The following is a 27076-nucleotide window of genomic DNA, read 5'->3' as shown; positions in this document are numbered from 1 at the left end:
CTACTTGTCCTTTTTAAATACTTTTGGGTTTTGCCACAACATGAAAGTTACCAGTCGATGAATTATTTTCCACAATGCAACCATGACACTTTTCCTTACACATATTACTTTTTCATAGAGTTGTTTTAACCACACGTGTGAAGATTTCTTATCTGTCATTTCTCTGTTTCACATAAGAAGTTCAGAAGGCCAGAGTTATGTTATTACGATAAATGAATTCCCAAACATAAAAGTAGGTCAAACCACAACATAGAATCGCATTGCCTTCTCCTCACAGGTAATGGTCATTCTGGTGCTTTAGAGCTCACAGAATCACAGAATACAGGATTAAAATGGACTTTAATGTGGAAAGAGGATATCAAGAACCAAATTAATTTTTTTTTTTTTTTTAAGATTTACTTACTTATTTGAGAGAGAACACATGCCAGTTAGCGGGGAGAGAGGGAAATGGAAGAGGAGAAAGAGAATCTTAAGCAGACTTGCCTCTGACCTCTGAGCCAAATGTGGGCTCAGTTCCATGACCCTGAGATTATGACCTGAGCTGAAATGAAGAGTCAGGTGCTCAAATGACTGAGTCACTCCAAATTAATGTTTTTTAAATCAGGCAGACTGTAGAGACTTGAGGGACTTGGGTATTAAATAAAGTGATATTATTAGGATGGAAATAATTGGATCTGTGCTTCTTGGGGCCATCAAGGAACTCCGATTAATGTTTAAGTGAAGTCATACTGTGGAAACCTAGGTGGTGCGCAAGACAGACCTGACAGCTACCGCCAGAATGCACAGGGTTAAGGAAGGAATGCAAGTGATAAGAGAGAAGATGACAGATATGGGAGGCATGAGTGAAGGGTCTAAGAATCAAAGGTGTTCTTGGTGAAGAGATGTAGGACTTAAACCCAGCATAAGAAGAATGCTTTCATACCTGACTTTGGAAATCAAAAGAGCTTACCATATTTGGGCAGAATGAGGGGGGAAGACTCAGCATGTAGAGAAGCTATGGCAAATGTTTATAGGTCATGGATAAATGGTAAAAACAATCTTTTTAAAAAGAATATTAGGTACAGGGGCACCTGGGTGGCTCACTCAGTTAAGTGTCTGCCTTCAGCTCAGGTCATGATCCCAGGGTCCCCAGATTGAGCCCCACATCTGGCTCTCTGCTCAGTGGGGAGTCTGCTTCTCCCTCTGCCTCTGTTGCTTTCTCTCTCTCTCTGTCAAATAAATAAATAAAAATTCTAAAAAGTTTTAGGTACAGAGGAACAAAGAAGAGAGTCAGGCACAGACTTTACAGCGATGAACACCAAAAGAATAAAATCTTCAGAGTTGTGCAGTAAAAGTTGTTTCTCAAGGTCAAAGAAACAGGATATTCTCCCACGTACTTAGTCTCAGGAAATACACCATTTATGTCATACCTTTCCTAAACAAAGTTACTGAGTGGGAGAGACATTTTTTTCCCTGAGACACGCATCAAAAATCTAATCCTCAAAAATGAAAAAGTTATTTTATGAAAGAATTGGTGATGAGCATTGTAACTAATTAAACATAAAATTAAAAATATATAACCATTGCAAATATGGTTAAGAGCATGAATATTAAAATTTTTAAAAATATAAAAAGCATGAATACAAAAAGCTGTCCTCTTTTTTTAGCTTTATTGAGCTATAACTGTGATAACATTGTCTAAGTTTAAGGTAGACTGCATGTTGACTTGATACATGTATGTATTGAAAGATGATTGCCGCCATAGCTTTAGGCAACACCTCCATCAGGGCACATAATTACCATTTCTTTTTTGTAGTGAGAACATTTAAGATCCACTTTTCAGCAACTGTCAGGTATTTAATACAGTATTATTAACTGTGATCACCATGCTGTACGTTAGGTCCTCAAAACTTAATCATCTTAGAATTGGAAGTTTGGACTCTTTTTTTTTTTTAAGATTTTATTTATTTATTTGACAGAGAAATCACAAGCAGGCAGAGCAGGCAGAGAGAGAGAAGGGGAAGCAGGCTCCCTGCTGAGCAGAGAACCCGATGCAGGGCTTGATGCCAGGACCCTGGGATCATGACCTGAGCCGAAGGCAGAAGCTTTAACCCACTGAGCCACCCAGGGGCCCTGAAGTTTGGACTCTTTAGCCAACATCGACCCATGTCTCCCATCCTCCAGCCCCTGGTAACCTGACAGTGATCAAGGGACAATTCCTTCCTCTTCTTTTCCAATGCCAGCGCTCCCATTAATGGAGTATATTGTAATGCATTCTTGTCATTGTTTGACAGATAGAGATCACAAGTAGGGAGAGAGGCAGGCAGAGAGAGAGAGAGAGAGGAGGAAGCAGGCTCCCTGCCCAGCAGAGAGCCCGATGCGGGGCTCGATCCCAGGACCCTGGGATCATGACCTGAGCGAAAGGCAGAGGCTTTAACCCACTGAGCCACCCAGGTGCCCCTTGTCATTGTTGAAGCAAAAGGTACAGTCACTGAACCAAACAGCTGTGCTTTTTTTTTTTTTTTAAAGATTTTATTTATTTATTTGACAGCGAGAGAGAGATCACAAGTAGGCAGAGAGGCAAGCAGAGAGAGAGAGAGAGGGAAGCAGGCTCCCTGCCGAGCAGAGAGCCCGATGTGGGACTCGATCCCAGGACCCTGAGATCATGACCTGAGCCGAGGCAGCGGCTTAACCCACTGAGCCACCCAGGCGCCCCCCAAACAGCTGTGCTTTAAAACCTGTTGTCCTAGAGCTAGATCTGAATCTAGTCCTATTATAATTGATCTGTTTAGTCCACATATTGTTCCTAATTAATCTGTCATGTCACATTTGTATTGGGAAAGGTCTCGGTGTACGAGAAATACCCAGATGGAATTTGGGCTGAAAAAAGGACAAGAGATCACACTAAATATTGTCAGTGATTTTTCAGCTTAAGCGATTTTGAGAAGTTAAATTAGGAATGACCTGGGGAAAGGGCAAAGGAAAAAACGCTCCAATACATTGATAGTGGGAGAGTGATGTGGTCAGATTTTTCTAGAAGGCAGTAACCATTATTATCAAGAGACTTACCTTTTCCATACCTTTTGACCCAACAGTACTTTTGTAGAAATTCATCCTAAGAAACCAGTCATGAGCATATCAGAAGATTTAAATACAGTCACTACCATTTCATTGTTTATTATTTATTTTGTTCCTACATTTATTTGTTGGTTTATTCTTTAAGTTTTTATTTTGACTCCAGTTAACATGCAGCATTATATTAGTTTCAGGTGTACAGTAAAGTAGTTGAACAGTTCCATACATTAGCCGGTGCTCATCACAAGTGTACTCTTTTCATAAGCATCCCCTATTTAACTCATTCCCCCAGTCCTCTACCGTCTGTTTTTTCCTCTTATGCTCACTTGTTTTGTTCCTTAAATTCCGCATATGAGTGAAATCATGGTATTTGTCTTTCTCTGTCTGATTTATTTCATTTAGCATTATACTCTCTAGTTCCATCCGTGTCATTGCAAAGAGCAAGATTTCATTCTTTCTTATGGCTCAATAATTTTCTATTATATAAATATATCACATCTTCATCATTGCATTGTTTTAAATAGTGGGAAAATAAAAATAGCATAAATGACATAAGATGGAAGACTGTGTGCTGTTTTTATTTTTATTTTTTTTTTAATTTTATTTACTTGACAGAAAGAAATCACAATTGGGCAGAGAGGCAGGCAGAGAGAGAGGAGGAAGCAGGCTCCCTGCGGAGCAGAGAGCCCGATGCAGGGCTCGATCCCAGGACTCTGGGATCATGACCCCAGCCGAAGGCAGAGGCTTTAACCCACTGAGCCACCCAGGCACCTCTGTGTGCTGTTTTTAAATGATGTAGAAAAACACTGTGGGAGGGGCACCTAGGTGGCTTAGTGGGTTAAAGCCTCTGCCTTTGGCTTAGGTCATGATCCCAGAGTCCTGGGATCGAGCCCTGCATCGGGCTCTCTGCTCAGCAGGGAGCCTGCTTCCCCCTCTCTCTTTCTGCCTGCCTCTCTGCCTACTTGTGATCTCTGTCTGTCAAATAAATAAGTAAAATCTTTTAGAAAAAAGGAAAAACACTGGGAAATTTTCACGAAATACTGTTATGGTAGGAAAGCAGATTGGCAATAGTATATAGATTATGATTCCATTTTTGTTGAAAAAAATAACTCTTCTGTATACATACAAAAGGGAGATGGAGAACTGCTGGCGTGACGGTCACCAGAATGTAAACATGGGTTCTTTCCAAATGGAGTAACATGGGTGATTTTTTTGTATTTTCTTCTCTTGTTCAGCGGTATTTTTCATGACCATTTATAGTTTGTATTTGTACAGAATTGGTCTTTATAGTTCTTATTCTCTTCTAAATTTTAAATTTACCCAACTAAGTTTTTGACCCATTTATTAAAAAAAAAAGCTACCTTGAGTTTTTGGATGAAAGAGCCTATTTTAGATGAGTGTCTCCTGTAGGTTAGATGCTTTATTTCATTATTTAATTTACTAGTAATCGTGATCTAATGCAGGTGGTAGAGCCTATTAAGCAGATGAGAAAATCTGGAAGCTGAATAACTTAACCAGAGGTCCCACTGTGGATGGGTATAAAGCAGGGATTTGAGCCCAGCTCTGGCACAAAAGTCCTAACGAAACCATTGTACATTGTTCGGCTTCCCCCCAGTCAGCTCTGAGAGAGAAAGAAGCCAAAAGTTGAATAAAAGTTTAGTTCTTGTGGTTTCTTAGTAAGGAGAAAAAGTTGGTTATACATGGAGTTTCCATTTCCCCTGAGCTAGAATGTGAATGACGATAGGGTTGAAATTTCTCTCTGGGCTTAACCTAGTCATATATGTAGTTACAGTAAACACACTCACCGGTTTTATGGCTGGTGTGTCAGACGCTGACTCAATAACTGAAGAACTCTGTTTGCTTCCATACCTAGCAAGAGGTTAGTTGACCCATTCTACAAGTACTTGAGGGCCTGCTTCCTGCTGAGGGCACTACTAGGCTCTGAGGTAAAGATTTCCACCATAAACAACTCCCCTACCCTTCTTGCATTCTATATTGTACATCAGCGTGACTGTGACTCGACTCACGTTGGTCATGTGGCATGCTTAAAGGAAGAAAAACAACATCGTCATGAAAGTGAAATATTTACAAGAATGAGGTTTCCAATTTAGGAACATTATATATACCTCCCTTTATTCAAGCCTCCATTTACATCAACTTTACTAAACCTTTTAACATTTCTTTATTTATATATATATATATACATACATACATATATATATATATATATACACATACATATATATATATATATCTTGCCATTGTCTCATTCTGTTTATTCCTAGGCATTTTCTAGTTTCTTACTATTATGCCTGGTACTCTTTGTAATACATTTCTGTCACAAATATAAAAGACTCATATCTGGGCACCTTATTGAACAATTTCATGATTTTCTGGATATTTTAAGATGTTGGTTCTTTAGGCAGACAATTCATCTGTGAATAATCAAAATGTGATCTCTTTTCAATGTAAAACTCTTTTATCTTTTCCTTTGACTAGGGATTCCAAAACACAGTTGAGGATAAACCATGGTAGTAGGAATTCTTGTATTTATATTGGTGTTTTAATATTTGCTTTTAGTTTCTGATATAAGAGCTCATGTCTCTTGCCTCAGGCGTGCGTTAGGAGAGCTTTGCTTGATTTCTAAAGAGACAGTTGGTGAGCAAGTGGGTACATATTCTAGGCAGGTGAGGGCGTTGTCTCGCAGTGCCGTGAAGAGTGGCGGAGATTCCCTCTTCAGCCATGGGAGTTCCAACCTGCCGGTCTCTGTTGTCTTTGCAGTGTTGCTGCTTTTATCTCCATGTCAAAGTTTATTTTTATGACCTTAAATTCTTGTGGTTTAGTGTTGTATCATCTTAGGTTCGCCTCTGTGTTAGAGTTTAGTGGAGTGGGAGATGTTAGGTCCAGAAGCCTTAGAACTTTGCTGGAATTGCTCTTAGGCCTGTATCTCCACGGAACTACTGGGACAAAAGAAGAATGGGGTGGAGCTCTTGCAGTGCCTGGGGGTATTTCTCCTGCTGCAGACCCTGGAGTCTTTCTTCTAGAAAGTTGGGGTAGGAGTGGGGCCTCACTGGTGCCTTAGTTCAGGCTGTGTTTAGCAAGGAACAGGCCAGTACAAACAAGGAAGTGATCTCTCAAGGTCGTTCAGCTTCCCTTTTCACAGGCAAATTGCTTTTAATATACAGCTTTTAGGGTTCTGTTGATTTTTCAGGAGCATATATTTTTTTAAGATTTTATTTATTTATTTGATAGGCAGAGAGGCAGGCAGAGAGAGAGGAGGAAGCAGGCTCCCTGCTGAGCAGAGAGCCCGATGTGGGGCTCCATCCCAGGACCCTGGGATCATGACCTGAACCGAAGGTGGAGCCTTAACCCACTGGGCCACCCAGGCACCCCTCAGGAGCATATTTTTAATGCATATCAAAGAGTAACTAAAAGTTCTTTGTGTTAAGGGAAGTTCACTCCTATTTTTAGTTTTCTAACTAGTGTTATGTTTTTAATTTTTTTAAAAATATAATGGCTGTTTAATTTCATTGAAGGCTTCGTTGGCATTGAATCCAAGTGATTAGATTGGGTTTTTCTCTTTAAACAATTCATAATCATCTATCAATGTTCCATCACTCCTGTATGTGGGGAATGAAATCTTTTTGCTTAAGGTTTAGAATTCTTTTCATACCCTACTCTGTTCAGATTCCTATTAAGTTGCATTGGCTGCATTATTATTAATACTAGCCTTTGTTAAGCACTTACTCTGTGCCAGGTTCTGAGAGAAGCACTGTGCTCGTCATCTCATTTAATCTTTTGAACAACATTATGAGATAGCTCTTCCTCTTACAGACAAGGAAGCGGAGGCACAAAGATTTCAAATAACTTGGTTAACGTTGCACAGCTATGAGAATTTATCAGGTTTGCTAGTTGAACTCAGCTCATTTTGATCCCCAAACCAAACCGTGATCAGAAAAATGTTCAGTGACATGCGGGAGATGACACATGACTTGATTTTATGGTTAATATCATCAAACTGTCACAGCCAAATGCATCAGTTCCTAGGATAGGGATATGCCTGTCATTGGAAGTAGATTCTTCTGCTTGTCAGTCAGGGTGCCCCTTTCATAGAAGGATCTGGAGAGACAAGAGACAGTTTTTGCCTTTACAAATTCATCTCATTTGGATGCCACGGAAAACTGTCCTCCCTCTTTAGACAAGTTCTTGAGGGTCCTATGCTGTCTGCTCATGTACCCCATTCAGATGGTCTTACGATAGAGACGGAAGGAAGGGGGAGAATGGATTGTTCCAGAAGAGTAAGAGGAGAGGACACCCACACACCAATTAAGTGTAAGGCGAGTACAGAATTGGCCCTGATACTTTCTCATTCTGTTTCTGCTTATTCAGATAATTGATAGCAGAAACAAAGGCTACATACTGTCTTTGCTGTCTTTCCTGTATCTGTACAGAGATTATGGAATCAAAATCCAGGGAATTTACAGTTGTCTTTTATCTCTGTTTTCAAGGACAGTAGTGAACAATGTCTGTTGTCCTGACTTCACCCCATCTCCAGTGGTCTGTGACAGATGCTCAGGTTTGAATGACATTGGTATTGCCTTATTCTTACATGGTTTTTTTTCTCAGAACCAGAACATCTAGCCAGTGCTGCATTCCTTAACATCCCCTATCCATCCCCCAGCACACTCACAGCTCAGATCACTACTTGAATCCCCCCAAATTCCCTCTTTGAATTTGAGCCTCTTACCTTTTCCTATATTTTAAATTTTTAAAAAAATATTTTAAAGAGTTTATGTGTTTATTCTCGCTGTGACAGAGAGAGACACAGTGAGAGGGGCAACACAAGCAGGGGTGGGTATGTGGGAGAGGGAGAACCAGGCTTCCTGCTGAGCAGGGAGCCCAATGTGGGGCTCAATCCGAGGACCCTAGGATCATGACCTGACCGAAGGCAGACGCTTCACTAACTGATAAAGGCGCCCTTATCTTTTCTTTTTTTTTTTTTAAAGATTTTATTTATTCACTCGACAGACAGAGATCACAAGCAGGCAGAGAGGCAGGCAGAGAGAGAGGAGGAAACAGGCTCCCCGCAGAGCAGAGAGCCCGGGGCTCGATCCCAGGACCCTGGGATCATGACCTGAGCAGAAAGCAGAGGCTTTAACCCACTGAGCCACCCAGGCGCCCCACCCTTATCTTTTCTTATAAACCTGTTCTCCACCTGTGGTAGGCAGGTATGTGTCCTAATTTCCAAAACCTGTTAGGTTACACAGCAAAGTTGCATTAAAATTATAGATGGAATTAAGGTCCCTTAATCAGTTGACGTTAAGGAGGCATCCTGGATTATCCAGGTGTGCCCAGTATAAACCCAAGCGTCCTTAAAAGTGAGAGAGAGCAGCAGAAGGGGAGGAAGAGCTAGAGAAGTGGCACGTGGGAGGACTCTGCTGGGTGTTGCTGGGCAGGTGGAGAAAGGGACCTTGAGCCAACAAAAGCAGCCTACTTGTAGGAGTTGGAGGAAGCAAGGAAATTAGTCTTTTCCCTGGGACCTCCAGACACTGATTTTAGCCCACTGAGACCCATGACAGACTTGGAACCTACTAATTTTGGGTTTATTTTGAATGCGGAGGCACCACATTTGTGATAATAGAGTAGCAATAGGACAGGGCACCACATTTGCGATAATAGAGTAGCAATAGGACAGGAAGGCATCAGGTCACTCTCCTCGCTGCAGCGTCTCAGGGCTTCTCACCTGCCACTGCCCTTGCTTCGCTGCCCTGTGCCCATGCCTGACACCCCCCCAGGTGGCTATGGCAGCATGGGGTTTGCTTCCTCCACACCTGGCCCCTCACTTAGACCCCCTCCCCCTGCCGTGAACCCTTCTGCTGCTTTCAGTCGTCACATGTCATTGAAACCTTAGTAATTCATCCAAATTTCACAATCCCTTAAGCTCCCAAGCCTGTCTGTGACCCATTTCACTTTAGCCAAAGGCCTTCTCTCTGCTTTACTGGGAGGGTTAACACCACCTGTCTTGGAGTCTTTCCAGTTTTCACTGCAGAAACTGTGGCCTCCCAGGGATCCATTTGCAGGTGTTCATTTCTCCTCCTCTGTGCGGGCAGGGGCAGTGGCATTTGACGCTGTCAGCATGATCTTTCTCCACGTGTGCTCCCCACTTTTACTCCCCACTCCCAGGAGCCGCCCTTCTCTCCACTCCCCACGTCTAAGCTTTCCTTAGGGTCTGAAACCTCGGATCCTCTAAGAATGCATTCCTGCGGCAGCTGTAACCCCATCCAAGACTTCACAGACCACGGCTGCAAAGGATTGCTTCACATCCAGCCTTCGTACCCCTGTGGGCCCTGGACAGTCTCCTGAATGCCCACTGCATTTAGCCCTAGTGCTCCGGGAGAGAGGAGTCTACTTTCAAGAAACTTATGTCTAGGGATGCCTGGGTGGCTCGGTTGGTTGGGCCGCTGCCTTCGGCTTGGGTCGTGATCCCGAGGTCCTTGGGTCGAGTCCCGCATCGGGCTCCTTGCTTGGCAAGGGGCCTGCTTCTCTTGCTGCCTCTGCCAGACACTCTGCCTTCTTGTGTGTGCTCTCTCTCTCTAACTCTCTCTCTCTCTGACAAATAAATAAATGAAATCTTTAAAAAAAAAAAAAAAGAAGAAGAAGAAGAAAAGAAACTAATGTCTAGAATCTCAGATGCATGGGCGGGGAGCCTTGTGTTGGGGATGCTCCCGGCCCTCCTCTGGGGTGGGAGAGAGGAGGCAGGACTGGGGGCCAGGCAGGTAGCCCCACATCTGCAATTTATGAGAAATGAGATGGGATGGGCTAGGGGCCTGCATTTCTCTCGTCTAGGGGTCTTGTCAGTTTTGTCACAGTTCTTCCTTACTAGGCTCTAGAACACAGCCTCTGAAGAGTTTTTTTCCTGAGGCGGGGCAGGTGGGAGGTTCGGCTGCTTTGCTCTCATAGTTTTTGAGGAACATCTGGCCAGGTCTCCCCTCCGGCAGTAAATACTATTCCATCATTTGCTCCAGGTTCTCTTGAGCAGGGGAGGGTCCAAGTGTGTGTAGATATAAGGGTCTGAGGAGGCTGACGCTGGATGTGACACGGACACTGGGAGAGTCCTCCGTGCTTGTAGGTGGTGAGGGGCCCTCCCCAGAAACACTGGAGATGGAGCCCCATCCTGCCTCGGGACCGAGTCGTCCTTGCCCAAGGCCGCTGCTGTCTCTTCTCAGCTCTCCTTAGCGCCAGAAACGTTCCCGGGCTTCATGGGCTATGTGCTGCAGAGCCTGTCTAGGTAAGGTACACAGGCCTTCACTTACGGAGACACGTATTGGCCATCTTTAAAACTTAACCCCCCCCCCCCGCCAAAAGCCCTAGGAAGTAGTATGAACCTTCACCCTGTGCTGTTATAAAAAGAAAAAGATTATTTGAGACAGAGAGAGAAAGAGAGAGCACGAGCAGGGTGAGGAGCAGAGGGAGAAGCAGACATCCCACTGAGCAGGGAGCCCGATGCGGGACTGGATCCGAGGTCCCAGAGTTTGTGACCTGGGTTGAAGGCTGACTGAGCCACCCAGACACCCTGCCTTGTGCTATTACGTTGTGAAGACAACTGAATTAGGTCCTTGGAATCAGAAGGTTCTTTGCTGTCTGTATTGAGTCAGTTGTAAAAATGGCTTGTGGCTTTGATAGGTTCTTATGATATTCCTGGTGCGATGTTCTGTCAGTGACGATGTTGCCAGTAATCTAACTTGTCAGGCTCATTGACCTGTATTGGGAAGTTCGTTCGATCATACATTCTGGGTATCATATTAAGGCACAAGACATCCAAAGATGGGTAGACATCATGGTCCTTACCTCAAGAGTTTCAAAATCTTAGATTCTGGAGGGAAGGCTTTTTTTCCTCCTTTATTTATAATGTTACTATGTTTGACATTTCTCTGGCCTACCCACCTGTAACAAAAGAAAAGTAATTTTGTAATTTTTGTACTAATTCAGGTATACAAGTGCACTTTATCCTGAAAGGTTCAGCAAGCACCTGTTTTTCTTTTGCAGCTGAGCAGTATGGAAACTCATGGTTTGGTGGCTAACAGTGATCCACTGGGACCAGAAATAATTATGTACAGTTGATGTGCAGGCGTGGACTGGAAGCTGCCACAGATGGGAAGAGGACAGGTTCTAGAAATGGGAAGCGCTTACAAAAGGGTGGGAAGGGCCTGTTCTGAAAGCAAGAGCAGCTACAGTGACAGCTGTTTGTAGTGACAAGAGAAGGGCAGGAGTGTGGGCCAGAGAGTAGAGCTGACATATTAAAAGGATGGAATACCAGATCGTAAGTCATAAAGTACTATGATTGGGTTTTTCATCGGGCTGTGTAAATTCTCCCTACCTACAGAATTAGAGATCTGGAGATCTAAGAAAACACTGTCTGTCTCATCTTCCTGAAGTAATTTACATGTGGCCAGCTGAGGGTCGGGGGGGTCACTTTCTTTATAGTCTGGAGGAATTTCTAGAGTCTCTTTGGTTTTGTTAAAGGATCCGATTGAACATAGAAATGACTGGAAAGTAACTCTAATGACAGCACCTCTTCCTTTTTTCTTGGTTTTTAATATTAATATAAAGGAAATATTTAAAAGGCAGATCAGTACCACATGAATTAACTCTTTCATGTTGCTGTGTTACCTTCCAGTTCTCGGTACACTCCTATTTGTCATATGGATGCAGTGATCTTGTTGATCCGCGTGTACTGTGGGATGTTGTAGGACCCCTGAGGTAGAGCATAGAGCTAATCTTTTTAGTTCATGGCATATCATCACTGGCTGAGCTGGGCTCCTCGTTATTTATCTATTAATTTCCTTGTATCCTCATTCCCCCCTCCCATTTCTCTCCCTACCACACACATCCTGCTGTTTGGTGTGTAGACTTGTACTTGGATGTGACCTTGAAAAATGTATACTTCCTTTGTGTGCCTCTGTTTTAAATATACCTCACGGTATTGTTCTGTATATCCCCTTCTTTTTCTCTGATGTAAACACATGCCAGTGTGTACTTCTGGCCTGTTATTTCTAATTACTGCCTAGAATTCCAGAGCATTTCTACCAAATTTTGCTTACCCTCCAGCTTCCTGCTGCCACCGATAAGACTGTTTGGTACATCCTCCAGCAAGTGACTTTCTGATATCTATAGAGTATATACCTCCTGGGAGAGGATGTATGTCTGTCAGATTGTTGAGCCGTAAGGGCTGTACAGATTTAATTTGCTGCAATGGTTATACCGGCTTACATTCCTACTAGCAGTTCACATCTCTGCCAACACTAAAATTATCCAACTTTCTGATTTTTGCCATGCTAATAGCTGGGAAATGATACCTCATCTTAGTTTGCATTTTTCTGATCACATACAGGTTAGAGCATCTTTTCATGTCATTAATTCAATTCTGTATTTCTTTGTCACTTAAATTGTTATCCATTGCAGTATGTCTCTCTGGTTTCAATGTCTGGGCTGATTATATAAGGATGTATTTAACCATGAGAATTAATTTAAATCATAATGCAGCTGCTAAACCTTAGGTTGACCTATTTTAACCGGCAAAGTCTGTGGCCCAACTTACAATATGTTGTTGGGCATGTTGGTCTTCCCAGATTTTCAGTATTATAAATAATACTGCACAAACCATATGTTACGATATATGGTGGTTTTCCTCTTTGGATTTTTTGCTTAGGATAAATCCCTAAGGGAAAGATTACTGAATCAAAGAATGAACATTTCTATGGCTGTTGGTACATATTGACAAATCACTTTCTAAAAGGGCTGGAAATCCTTGTGCGCTGTTGGTGAGAATGTAAACCGGTGCAACCACTGTGGAAAACAGTATGGAGCTTCCTCAAGAAATTAAAAGTAGAAATACCAGATGATCCAGTAATTCCATTACTGAGAATTTACTCAAAGAAAATGAAAACACTAAGTCAAAAAGATACATTGTAGCAGTATTTATAATAGCCAAGATATGGAAGCAGCCCAAGTATCCACTGATAGATGAATGGATAAAGATGTGACTGTGTCATACACACACCTACACATGCACACACGCACACACACACAGGGAGAAAGAGACAAAGTTGTGTGTGTGTGTGTGTGTGTGTGTGTGTGTGTGTGTATGTATAATATTACTCAGCCATAAAAAGTAATGCAATCTTGCCGTTTGTGACAACATGGATAGACCTAGTGGGTATTATGCTAAGTGCAGTAAATCAGACAGAGAAAAACAAATACCATATGATTCTGCTTATATGTGGAATCTTAAAAAACAAATGAACAAATGAAACAGACTCTTAAATACAGAGAACAAATTAGTAGTTGCAAGAGGGGAGGTAGGGAGGGTGGGTGAAATAGTTGAAAGGGATTAAGAGGTACAAACTTCCAGGTATAAGATAAGTCATGGAAATGAAAAGTACAACATAAGGAATATAATCAGTAATAGTGTAATAACATTGTATGGTGAGCATTGAGTAATATATAGAACTGTTGATTCACTGTTATTTTAATTATACTTCATAATGAAAAAACAAAAATAAAAGGATGGTATTGATTTACATGATGCCTCATGTATATCATAAGTATACTAGTTTAACGGTATCATTATATATTATCATTTAAACCATTACATTAATAACTATAAAACATTGCCTCATTGTTATTTGTACTATTTGATTATAGTTAACATAAATCATTTATTCAAGTGTTCATTGATGAATAGTATTTTTTTTGAAGATTTAATTTTTAAATGATCTCTATACCCAGTGTGGGGCTTGAACTCTCAATCCTGAGAACAGAGTCTCATGCTCTACTGACTGAGCCAGCCAAACATCCTGAAAGTGGGTTTTATTTATTTTTAAAGATTTTATTTATTTATTTATTTATTTATTTATTATTTATTTATTTATTTGAGAGTGAATGAGAGGAGACCATTGAGGGGTGAGGGTCAGAGGGAGAAGCAAACTCTCCACAGAGCAGAGAGCCTGATGTGGGACTCGTGATGTGGGATCATGACCCGAACCGAAGGCAGTTGCCCAACCAACTGAGCCACCCAGAGGCCCCTTGGAAGTGGGTTTTAATGTACTGTAGATTACCCTATCCTTGATCCCTGAGAATGAAATTATTCATTTATATACATTTTATTCTTCAGATGACAATCAAAACAAAACACATGATAAAAAAGAGAAGAAGATGGTGGTTCAGAAGCCCCATGGTACTATGGAGTATACTGTAAGTATAAACAGGAGGTGTGAACATTTGTTAATACCACTGGATTTGCATGATGTTTCCCCACGACACATCCTGTCCCTTAGCTGCATTCCTCTTGTGTGCCCATTAATTAATGAAGCTTCTTAAGACCTATTCTAGGTCATTTCTCTTCCTCCATATTCTCTCTCTAGGCAATGTCATGTAAACCAGTAACTTGCATTATCTTTGCATGCCAGCAGTGGCCAACTTTAGGTCTCATCCCATCCATGCCTTCCGAGTTCCATAACCAGAGTAACTTGCCTGCTTATCATATCCATTTAGATCTCTGGGCTCAGTATTTTTGTCAAGAATCAATGGCTCCATCAGCCACCCATTTCTGCAATCAGAACTTCGTCCTTGACATCTTCTTCCCATGACTCTCCATGTTCATTCTTATCCCCTGTGACCATTCAGCCAGATCCAGATCCCTTCATTTTACCTCTCATAGATTCATGTTCCTTTACAAAATTTATCTCAGTTTACTGATTCACTAATGTGATTGTTATTTTATTTTTTATTTTTTTTTAAAGATTTTATTTATTTGAGAGACAGCGAGGGCAGGAACAGAAGCAGGGGGAGTGGGAGAGGGAGACACAGGCTTCCTGCTGAGCAGGGAGCCCGATGTGGGGCTCAATCCTAGGACCCTGGGATCATGACCTGAGCTGAAGGCAGACGCTCAATGACTGAGCCACCCAGGTGCCCCGCGATTATTATTTTAATGTCTGTCTTGTGCCTTAATTCATGGACCCATGGGGAAAGACCCCTTTTTGGTCACCATTGTATTTCTGGGGCTTGCAAGGTATAGGCTTCCATATTGTTGAATCAGGAGATGAATAATGCTGTGCATGTGTCCCTTCCTGTACCTTCACGGTATGCGCCATGTACGCCTCTCTCTCCTGCAGCATGAACTCCTGGAGTCCAGGAGCTGCGTGCACTTATCCCAGCTCTGCTACAGAGTGAACACTTGGATCTAGATTTATTTTAATTCACTATGAAGGAGCATGGTTGAGCCATGTTCTCTGACTGCTAACAAGAAATTAAGTGGTGTCGCCATTGCCTGTTGGGATTTTCTCATGTGTATGTTTTTCTACTCATTACTCATATGCTGTGCCAGGCTCTCTGTAAGGCGAGCAGCGAGACCTGATCCTTCCCTGGCATTTCTTCTGGAATGCTAAGTTATCTCCAAGCCCTTCTAGAGTCACACAGGAGAGCCTGGCACAGGCATTTCATGCTTGGTGTTCTGTGAACGTGTCCAGGCATCTTTCTGGGGGTTAGAGGACTAGGCCTTTCTGGAAGGGATTTGAGGTGATTTTTTAATTTCACTTTGCCATGGTCTACATTATATTTTTGATCCCTATAACACCTTGCATAGTGCCTAACCTCCTAGTAGGTACTCAAGAAGTGTTGGATTATTTATCATTAGTAACGGTATTAAGTCCAAAGCCATGTGTGTATCCAGCAGTATCATTCCCAAGGCCCCCAAAGAAATGAGACGTGTTATTGGCTAGGAGATGCTTAAGCATATACTAACTGCTGCAGCGAGAACACACAGCAACGCCCATGTTACTTACAGAAACAAGTGACCAGATTCGTAATGCAGCGATGCCTTCCTGTTTGATTGACAGGTTATGAGATTGGTTTTACTTGGCAAGTTATTTTTTGTACTTGTCATTGGAAATAAAAAGGTGATTCATAACTTTGTGTTTAGAGAACCATGAGAACCTCTTACTGGATTGCTTATTTTGCTCCAGAGCTGTGGATGTTCAAACATCTGTTCAGTTTTGGTTTTGTCTGTCTGTTTGTTCATTTGTTTTTTGGGTTTTTTGCATCCGTTTAGTTTTAAACATTGAATGATTCCAGTGTCTGTCCTAGGGTCTGTGGCTTGCTTCTCTATTTATGTCTTATCCTTATGTAATAACTCCAGATTGTTAATGTTTTTCTCCTTTCTTGAACTCCCTAACCAGTATATTCTACAAGTGTTTTCTTAAAAACATGAAGCAAATTTTTTGATCACTGGGCATGAAGTAAGTGCTATGAAGCAGAATTGTAATTATCTTTTTGATGGAGGAAGAAACTGAAGCACAGAGAAGTTAAAAGCAAGTGACCCAAGGTCACACAGCTAGTAAGTCGCAGATTCACAATTCAGATCCAACAGTCTGGCTCTAATTTCCATTCTCAGTGTGTCTTGTACTGACTCCTATACCCTGAACACTCCTGGATTTGAATATATTATATAAATATCTAATATTGAAAAAATAATACATATTTTAAAATATTTTTTTTTACACTCTTTGTAAGGCTGGTTTTGCCCAGAGTAGAAGTAGGGGCATATGTTGTTAAATTTTCAATGACTTTTTAAAAAATACTGACTTGTTCCAGAAATGCTTCAAGGTCATTCTGGTGTCATCTGTAACTATGAATTTGATTACTCTGTGATCGTTCATTTGGTTAGGGGGTTTTTGATGCTCAGACTGGTGGTGAGTTTCATTCTACATCTGCATCTTCTCTGGTCCACGACCTCCCATCCCTGCCTCCCATTGCTGCCTTATTCAGGGCTTACCTGGGGAAGCCAGTTTTGCTTATCAGTACAGCCACGGGTCTTGACCTGGGACTGTAGATGGGAACTTCTTAGTGACACATACCAGAGTGGCATCCCACTAACAAGTTCCATCCAGTGACCCTAGACAGGGAGTTTGGGATATTGACTTGCCCAGAGGCAGCAGACTTTTTTGTGTGGAGCTATTTACTGTGAGGTTTCCCATCTTCTCATTGCCCTCTTTAGGCCTATTTCCCCCCTATTAGCGAACGAAAGAAACCTCCATCTGGGGCACGTATCACAGGTTTCACAGATTTGACAACCTTAATTGGCTGACCATGAGAAGTTGTCATTTTAATGACTGAACAGTGATGGGTAGCTAATCTGAATTTCTTTCCCATTTCTTTGCCTTCCATTGTATTCATTTGTCAAATGTTTGAGTACCTTCTGTGTGTTGGGCACTGTGCGGACATTGGGGAAACCAGCCATTAACCGGTCACCCTTTAGGAGCCTTTAGAGCAGCGAAGAGGCGGGCAAGAGACAGCATTGAGAATAGAGAAAGCCCTGACTTCCCTTTTGGGTGGGTATTGTGTCCATGCTTTATTTCTTCTCTACTTACAGTTTTGTATTGTATCTCATGGACTTCTACTCCAAACAGGAAGTTGTGCCAGAGTAGGTTTAGAACTCTAATTAGTGGACACTGAAATTTGAAGATAAGGAAGCCCAGAAATGAACTGATTGAAGACCTTGCTCTTCCGTGGTTTCTTTAAGACTTGAGACTCAACTCACTTTCTTTTTCAGGATATGTCTGGCTAGAACTACTTTTCATTCACTCATATCGCAAATAGATGAATGTTGGCTACTACAAGGAAAGGGTTTTTTGGGTTTTTTTGTTGTTGTTGTTTTGCTTTATATTTTGAATCTTGTTTGTCTGATTATTCTAGGCTGGAAGCCAGGACACCCTAAACTCCATAGCCCTGAAGTTTAACATCACTCCCAATAAATTAGTGGAACTGAATAAACTTTTCACACACACTATTGTTCCAGGCCAGGTAATTTTTTTCTTACTGGATATTACTTTTTAGGAATTTTGCATTTATCGTTAACGCTATTTTTAATGCTTCATTTTTAGTGACACAGGATTCACATTGGTGATAATGTGCATTGGTCCCATCTTTTCCTTGGATGAAGAGCTCTAAAAGCATTCTGGAACTGAGGAACTGTGTTCCTCATTTTGCATTTGCAAATGATTAATACAGTTTACTTAACAATCATTAGTGTATGTTGTGGATGTTCCCTGTGGCAGCAAGAGAAGTTAAATTTGACTTTTTCTTCTGTAGAATGTAACTCAAATGTTCCTAGAATGTTTAATTTAGAAGTGCAAGTTTCAGTTTATTCTACTCCTGGGATACATAATGACCTTCATTTGATTTTAAATTAGGCAGAATTTTGGGGTGCCAGGGTAGCTCTGTCAATTAAGCGTCCAACTCTTGTTCTCAGCTCAGGTCTTGATTTCAGGAGTCATGAGTTCAAGCCCCATAATGGGCTCTACACAGAACATGGAACCTACTTAAAATAACTAAATAAGACAGAATTTTGTCATTTTGTGTTGATTTGATACTTGAAAAAAAAAGTCAGTCAGCCCAAAGCAGAGAAATTCAGTAGGACTATCAAGAAAAAGCTACACAATTTTTTCCCTAGGTTTTAATACTTTATTAAACCAAATGAAATTTACTAATTGGGTGATTTAGCCACTGTCAGTTAAACCAGCCACATATTTAATAAGATATTCTTGTATTTCTACTTTAAAACTACATTTAGCCAATTAATATAAGTGACCTAGTCTTTGCAAGTCCTAATTGAGGCCAAGTTTCCCCTCCCATCCATAGAACTGTGCACTTGCCATGAGCACCTGCTGATTTCATTGCTGACTTATTTGAGCCTCTTTCTGCCCCTCTACATGATAGTGACATTTGATTTCTTTCAGAATAGATAAGGCTACTTTTAAGTACAAGGGCCCCATATGAAGCTAGTAGGACCTAAGTTAGCTGGTTTGCATATGGTGCCTTTACTATTTAGTATTTAGTATTTACTCTTTAGTACTTTTGGTGCTTTTCATACTTAGTATTTGAAAGAGAAATTAGCATACTGCCAATACCAGGTAACTGAGGGGAAATATGCATTTAAAACTCCTCAAAAATTAATGAAAATTTATCTCCAGGAAAAATTAATAGTAGATTTGTCCTTCTTGGGGTTTCTTATAATCTGGAATACTGCCACATATCACTGACCTATAGCAGAGAACCTAGGTGTATATTTACTAATTCAAGGCTAAAGACTATAGTCAGTAGAATGCAGGAACATAATTCAAAGTGATTCCTTATTTTTTAACTATGTCCATAAACATAGCCAACTGGAAGTAAAAGGACTGTTTTAATATGCAGATTGTAACTGCAAAAATACCCAGAATAGGAGCCCTAAAGCTTTATTTCCAACTGGCCTTATAGTAGCTGTTTGACATGGGCAAGTCCCTTCCTTTTTGGGACCTCAGTTTTCTAATCCCTGAAATGGGGGGGGGGCACAATATCTGATGTGTTTTCTATGATAGCCTTTGCTATGCTGTCTAGCCCCTCATATAACTATACAGTTACATGCTGTTGGCTGTTCCAGGACCCAGCTGTAATGAGGATTTTGCTAAGGAAGGTAAGAAATTAAGAAGAGTGAAATTGAGGGGATTTCAAAAACTGTAGATAATTTTTTGTCTTACTGTCTGAAAGGGTAGGTATTCCTTTCATCTCAGTAGGTCTCATAACTCAAAGCTGGTTTTATCTGCTCTGATTCCAAAAAAGTTGAGACTCACCCTTCTAGAGACCAATTTGATGGTCACCATGAGGTAGGAAAGGAAACTGGTCGGGCTGGGTGAGTACACGTAAGAGGTGATTTTCAAAGGAATCTGTAACTTACTGAAGTAAAATCTTACTGTAGACCTTTTGTTGTTTAAAAGAGCAAAACCAATAGCAAACAAACGTTAAATAACTGAGGCATAAAAATTTTTTTAGAAGGTCCTGAGTTTGGCTGTTAGTTTGGATACTTACATCAAATTTCAGGAAAAAGAATGTACTTTTTCAAGTAGTTTATCTTGAACACACTCAGAAGTTCCCCTGCAGAGACATGGTTTAAGTTGTTTTTCTTTTCACTGGGTGGCTTGGCTACACACGCTTAGAAAAATTTCTAAGCTAAAATGATGACAGGCTTGTTTTACAGTAAAGAACGTGAAGACCTCATATCCCCCATTTGCCTGTGTGTTGGAGCAGACCTAGCATTATTTTCTGAAGTCAGTAGGCAACCTTTACCCCTGCCAGAGTTCCAGGCTCTTTCCAGGTGAGGTAGCAGGTGCTTCTACTGAGCTTCCCAGCATCCAATGGTCACCTCTGTTTGCACTGCAACAAACTCTGTAAACAAAGGAATTATCTCTTTGGACATTTAGAACAGGCCAGACAGTAGACTCTTAACCTGTGTTGCCTAACACTTGTCAAGAGCTCAGATACAAAAAAATATTCATGGAGAATTGCTTGGAAGAAATGTCATCTCTTCATTCCTCTGGTATACGTAAGGTAAGTAGAAGAGCTGTCTACCAAGACCGTGTAATTACAGGCTTCTGTAAGTTGCTCTTATGGAACTCTACACTTTGGCATTTGCCACTGATTCACATTGAAGACATTGTAAAGAACAGTCCTCCAAAACTGGTTATTGTATTAACTATCACTGTGTCATCAAAGACAGGTAGTTCAGCCTGGGACACTCTTTATGAGATGTAATGAGAAAATGCTCAAGAGAAACTGGTTTTTATCTTATGATAGTTGAATTCTGCTGACTAATGATGTCCATCCCTTTGCATTGGTTATTTGGAAACTGAGAACCTGTTTTATGGCTCACCCCTCAGTAAGTGGTAATCTTGGAGCACATAGTTTCAGTAGTAATTAGTCTTCATCTTATTTCTTCCTGATGTTGGTTTCCCTGTCTTTATCATAAAGTGTCTTTTGTTGTTGCCTCACACTTTTCCTAGATTGAAGAGAGATTTGAATAACTAAAGTTAGAGCAGAGACAAGATGGGAAAGAGTGACTAACAAACACTATTGAGCAGTTGTTACATGATTAGTGCTAATTATGTTTTGTAACAGAAGTCATCATTTTAATACCGTATATGATAAATGCCAGAATGCCACATGTCTCATTCTAAGTGTGCTGAATGACAAGATCATAATGACATTTCAGGAACCAGTACATTTTGCAGAAGGAGGCTATTTTGTACAATTTGGGAGTTTTTAATACTTGCTTTTTGATAAGCTGACAGCGATAGAAGAGAAAGTATGGAGGTTATTGATAATTACCTTGTATGACGTATTATACAGTGGTCTTACTATGTTAGCACTCAGGGCCTGCTTAGAATTAGTAAGCGTGGATTTGTCCCATTTCTTCCTGATGCAGGTGTTATGCTTAGAAGCATGCATGCTACTCTCTCTCTCTTCCCTGGTACTATTAGTACCCTTCCCTGGAAGCTTCTTTCCTCCCTATTTAAATCTCCTATACTGCTCAAAGTTTCAAGTGGGCCCACTTGCTGTCTATGACCTGCCCAGGGTGCTCACCCACCTTGTTCTCCTCTTCTGTGAGCTCCTGCAGTGTCTGTAGGTATGTCCTATACCTTTTGCACTACACACATTCCTATTGTAGAGCATTGTTTCCTGGATTAGTCTAGAAGTCCCCAAGGTACCTAGGCATTTTGCAAAGGCCAGCCAGGTCTTAGCCATGTACTTAGCATGATACTGTGCAGAGAGCAACAGTTCTAAACACTGTCTAGTGTGTGTCTGCCTGATTCTTCATCCTCAGCTTTTCTTTCCCATTTGCAGGTCCTTTTTGTGCCAGATGCCAACTTTCCTTCCAGTACCTTAAGGTTATCATCATCCAGTCCTGGTGCTACCGTCTCTCCTTCATCATCAGATGCAGAATATGATAAGCTACCTGTATGTATGTCATTTGTGAGCTGACATATTTATCAAACATATTTTTTGAGTTGTAGAATTTTACATGTTGTTTTTCACAGGTTTTCATTTGAAATGTCCCCAGAGGGGTGGGGATAAGGATTTGTCGTTAGTTGAGAGAATGCACTCCCATCAAAAAGAAACCTGTTCACATTTAAGGTCTCAGAGGCAAAAATGCACACCTCGTTTATGTAAAAGTATGAAGTTAAACTCTCACTGAGACTGATTGTTTGTGTGGCTTTTACTCCCTTCTCTAGAGAACTTGAGCCCTGAGTCAAATATGAGTTCCTTCATTTAGGTTATTTTCTAAAAACATTCGATGAGCTGTTTTTACAGTTTCATACATATGCTCGTGCTGTTGTTTAAACCTTAATGCGATTTGGATACTTACTGTATTTGTGATAACTTTTGAAGGTCAAAGGATATTTGTCTCTTTTTCATGTTCATGTTAAATAGAAACAAGTTCCTTACAGGAAACTTGTGTGGCTTGATTTATATGAATAATCTGTTTAAACAGTGCTTCTATTTGATTTGGGGGATTTTTGCTTTCTTCAAGGATGCTGACTTAGCAAGAAAGGCCTTAAAACCCATTGAAAGAGTCTTATCATCTACTTCTGAAGAAGATGAGCCAGGCGTGGTAAAATTTCTCAAAATGAATTGCCGATACTTCACCGATGGAAAGGTATATGGCAGTGTAATTTGTTTCCTTCTCTTGGACTCCATGGAAAAATATTTACTCAAGACATTAAAATATCTTTCCCAGAGTTTCATCGTAAGATTTCATAAGTGTCCTTTGTTTTCACCTGTTGGATGCCTGGCATTTTACTTATTATATGATTCCTTGTGACCTTGGATTTATCATTTCCTCTTTCAGTTCTTGGCCTGTCCATTGCTAGGGAGCCAATATAGTACACGCTTGATAACAAAAACTGGAGTTAGACTCGGTGAATTTAAAATCCAGTTCTGCTACTCACTAGCTCTGAGACCACAAGCATGGTATTAAAGTTGCCTAAGCTTCCATTTTCCTCATCTGTAAAATAGGATCAATAATAAAATTTAATCTTGGGGGGTGGTGGCAATTAAAAGGGGTGGTCCCTGTAAAGATCTTAGCACCTAACTTGGAAAATGTGAAATTCTTACCCATTTGCTGCTGGAGATGCTGGTATTAAAAATAATGTCTGTGATGTGTGGTTTTTTGATTGTTGGTGTGTTTTAGAAAGCAAATCCAACTTCTAGTGAGCCTCTGAAGAAAGGGTCATGTTGATACAAAGTGAATTCCTATGTTCATAGTAGAGACTTCATGCCAGGTTCCAAGTGGTCAGAAAATACATTATTAATATGCATTTATAGCTTTTGCAACCAAGAATAAGTGATGCTTGAATTCACTTGGGTGCCTGGGTGGTTCTGTGGGTTAAGCCTCTGCCTTGGGCTCAGGTCATGATTTCACAGTCGTGGATCGAGCCCCACATTGGACTCTCTGCTCAGTGGGGAGCCTGCTTTCCTCTCTCCCTGCCTGCCTCTCTGCCTACTTGTGATACCTCTCTCTGTGTCAAATAAATAAAGTCTTAAAAAGAATACATTATGAAATGCAGATTCTTCACAAAGCTGATTCAGTACTCATTAAGAGTATGAAGATAAATGGTCTCCCTGTAGGGTGTCCTGTGTATCCTGCTGTCGGAGATAATCTCCCTGGGACCATCTGTAAAAGAGTAAACTGACCAAGCTTCAGATAGAAGTTCCCACTGAATTACTGGGTTTGGCCATTAACTTCCACAGTTTAGTTGTGTTTATCTCTGGCTGCAAAAATTCCATATTCCAGTTTATGTCAAATTTTGCTGAAAGTGGCCTTTCTAAACATTTTAGAGAAAACTATTAGGACTCTCATTTGGCACCACGGCTCTGAGACAGATGCTTCCTGAGCCCAGTACCATGCACTTGTTGGACGCGTGGGGAATGTGTGCTGAGTGAATTCTCAAGTGGGAAAGCACTTGCGACAGCCCCTTCTATTCTACAGGGAACCATGGCGTGTGAGGCATTACAGCCAAGGTTCCACCTCGGTTGTGCTGTGGCCGGGCTATGCCAGAACTAGGCTCGGTTGATGACAACAGTGGGGCAGCTCTGTTTTCTCAGCCTCCCCACACAGTACCCAAGGTCGCATTCCTGCAGCCTGTTGTCCTAGCCCTCTGAAAGGGGACACGACGGTCACATAAGATAACCGTGCTTCCCCAGAGTCAACCTAAAGGCAAATGGAGTTCATTAAAGCGGTTGTGGTTGCATTTCTGCCAGTAATGAGTCTGTCCTGTCCCTTTCTCCTGCAGGGGGTGGTCGGAGGCGTCATGATTGTTACTCCTAACAACATCATGTTTGACCCTCACAAGTCTGATCCCCTGGTCATTGAGAATGGTTGCGAGGAGTATGGCCTCATTTGCCCCATGGAAGAGGTGGTTTCCATTGCTCTCTACAATGACATTTCCCACATGAAGATCAAAGACGCCCTGCCATCGTAAGAAAGATTTCTTTGTTTACCAAACAAGCAAATAAGACTCAGGTGTTTGCAGAATTACATGCAAGTAAAAAGTGAGGGCATTGGCAGGAGTGAGAGATTATGTAGAGGCGAATCTGAGGGTGGAGGATGGGTGCAGGAAATTTTTTTAAAAATAGACAAATGAGAGGAAATGGAGATAAAGGGAAAGGTTAAACATACACAAATGAAAGAAGAAAAACAAAAACGCCAGCGCATTAAAATAGCATTTCTTTTTCTTTTTTTTTCTGAGAAGGAATGCATATTCTTTATGAATTAAGGAAAGAAGAAATAAAGTTTCTCTGAAAAAGTGTTAGTCAGGTTACCAATCAGAGAATAGTGTTTTCCTCTCCATTTAGTTGTCAAACAGAGTTAGGTTCTTCTCATTCAAATTCTGGGATAGGCAGTCTTCCCACCTCACGTTTTCCCCTTAATCCTGCACGGAGCGAGCTTGGCAGGGACAGTGTGGAGGCCACTGCCTCTGTAGCCATACCGCCCTCCACAGTGTGAAGAGGGAGGAATACGGGTCTGTTTGTCTCTGAAAAGTAGGTGAATATTACCTTAGGCTTGATTATTTTGCATTTCTGATAAAAAAAAAAGGAGAGAGAGAGAAGGAAGTTCCCCATGAAAAAAGAGAAAGAACGTTAAGAAAGCTCAGGGAATTGATTCATTTAGAGGGATGGTTGGATTCCTACTGTCACTTTGTTAGCGCTTCTATTTCTCTGTGTCCGCTAGAAGTAAAAATCTTTAGAAACCCTCAGTGATAGGAAGGTTGAGGGAAAGCAGTGGGTCCTAATTGTGCAGGGTAAGCTAGCCCCTGGGACTTAGGAAAAGAAGGGAAGGTGGTTAGAGAACTAACCCAGACACAAAGTCCTTGGGCGTTTATACCAGCAGGAATCCCTGGACTCTCACAGTCCTTGACGCCTGACCCTACCTCGGCCCTTACCCATCTCCAGGCCACTGAAGCTAGCACAGAGCACAAGCACTGAAGTAGCTTCTAAATTCTGCCAGAAGTATCCAAGTGAGAGCATAGGAGGCCGTGTGGCAGGCCAGGCAGTTCTGCCTGAAGACTAAGCCTGGAACCACACTGCCTGGGTGGCCCTGGCTCTGCCACTCATGGCTCCATGACCTGCCTGGTTTTCTCAGTCCCAAGCCTCACTTTTCTCATCTGTTAAATGGGATGAATAGTATTCTTCAGCTTATAGGGCTGTTTTAAGAACTAAATGTATTGATACGCCCAGACTCTTAGAAAATAGCGTGATACTTACCAAGTATAAGCTGTTATTATGTGAACCTTTCGTTCATCTCAGAAACCCTGTTGATCGTTCTGGGATTCTCGTTGTCCGTGCAGTTGAGGCTTCTACTTCATCTTAGTGCATGGCTCTCAGGCGGCAAGGATATGAAGAGGAGTGGCTCATGGCCTCTGCCCTTGAGGAGCCTGCAGTCTACTGGGCACAAGAGACAGCTGGGGAGAAGTGATAATTGTGTCATGTGCACAGAAGGGCATACAGTGTCCCATGCGGACCTCTGTGAGGGAGCGGCCAGCTGCCTTGGAGTCTCAGTCAGCAGAGAAGAGGACGTGAGAGATTGGTTCTGGAACTAAGGAATGAACGTTAGTTTCTCTGTGACAAGAGGAAAGAAGATGAGAATGAAGAAAGCTATAGTTCAGTTTAGAAGTGGATGGCCAGGCTGGAGGGTATTTCTTGCCCAGTGGTGGCTTCTAATGGAGGCATAACTCTGGCACATCCTTGGCTCAGGACGTTAAGGGTTCTTTTTAATAATAAAAAAGGAAGGTACATCTTTACAGAAAGATTTCCCTCATTGTGAGACTGCACTTAACGACCTGGGGCACGGGGTTAATGCTGTAGCTGGAGGGAGAGAGAAGAGTTAGGAATTGGTTCGTACTGTGTTCAGTTTATTTCTGAATGTTGCGGATTCCTGCCTTGGATGCAAGTGTGTGAAGAAGATTTTTTAGTCTAGAGAACAGTTTGTGCACCAATGGGCAAAATAGAATGTGCGAGTGGGATCGGTGTGATATAAAATTAGTAGTGACTTCAGCACTCCAACAATTCTTTAGAAGTTAAAAACAGGTTCAAATTTCATTATTGCCAGAAGTTGTCTGGTAAAACAAGAAGTACAAATGATCTGACTGCAATATGCAAATCATTGTGCGTGTGTGTGTGTGTGTGTGTGTGTGTGTGTGTGTAAAATTTCCTCATCCTCTCCTTCATGCTTCGTATTTTGTGTGTGGGCTATTTCATCAAGTCCAGCTGCCACAGACAGATAATAGGAAGGGAACAACTGGAGGGATTACTGATCACCCTTGGGTGTCTGGCTGAGTCTAGAAAACATTAACAGTCATGCCAGTTGACTCCATTGTGTACTTTGCCCCAACAGTGCTTGGCAACTGTAGCGCAAAAAAACAGGTAAATTAATCCCCACTTGGACTAGGTAGATGAGGAGGAAGGGAGGGATGGACAGGGTAATATAGGAGGCTGAGCAGAGTGCAGTCGAATCTGTTCCTGGGAGCCAACTGGGCAGAGAAGGAAGAGATGAGATGAGGTCTTGGACGTTCATGGAAGAAAGTTTGGCTTATTAACCAAGCATGTGAAGAGCTGAGTTTCTATGCCACATTAAATGTGGGGTCCTAAAATG

General features: G+C 41.6%; 1 protein-coding gene across 10 annotated transcripts in view; it reads left to right on the top strand.

Annotated features, from left to right (window-relative positions):
- Positions 1 to 27076, top strand: part of NCOA7 (nuclear receptor coactivator 7) — a 158703-nt gene that overhangs the window by 85523 nt on the left and 46104 nt on the right. For all 10 annotated transcript variants that reach the window (XM_046004337.1, XM_046004339.1, XM_046004341.1 and 7 more), the window contains 5 exons: positions 14228 to 14307; positions 17806 to 17913; positions 21769 to 21882; positions 22457 to 22582; positions 24219 to 24403. In XM_046004337.1, coding sequence (XP_045860293.1) covers positions 14228 to 14307; positions 17806 to 17913; positions 21769 to 21882; positions 22457 to 22582; positions 24219 to 24403 — 613 coding nt within the window. The remainder of the gene's footprint in view (positions 1 to 14227; positions 14308 to 17805; positions 17914 to 21768; positions 21883 to 22456; positions 22583 to 24218; positions 24404 to 27076) is intronic.

This window comes from Meles meles, chromosome 5, assembly GCF_922984935.1.
Source record: "Meles meles chromosome 5, mMelMel3.1 paternal haplotype, whole genome shotgun sequence".
Lineage (NCBI taxonomy): Eukaryota > Metazoa > Chordata > Mammalia > Carnivora > Mustelidae > Meles > Meles meles.
Note: the sequence above shows the minus strand (reverse complement) of the source record. Positions and strands in the feature narration are given on the sequence as shown.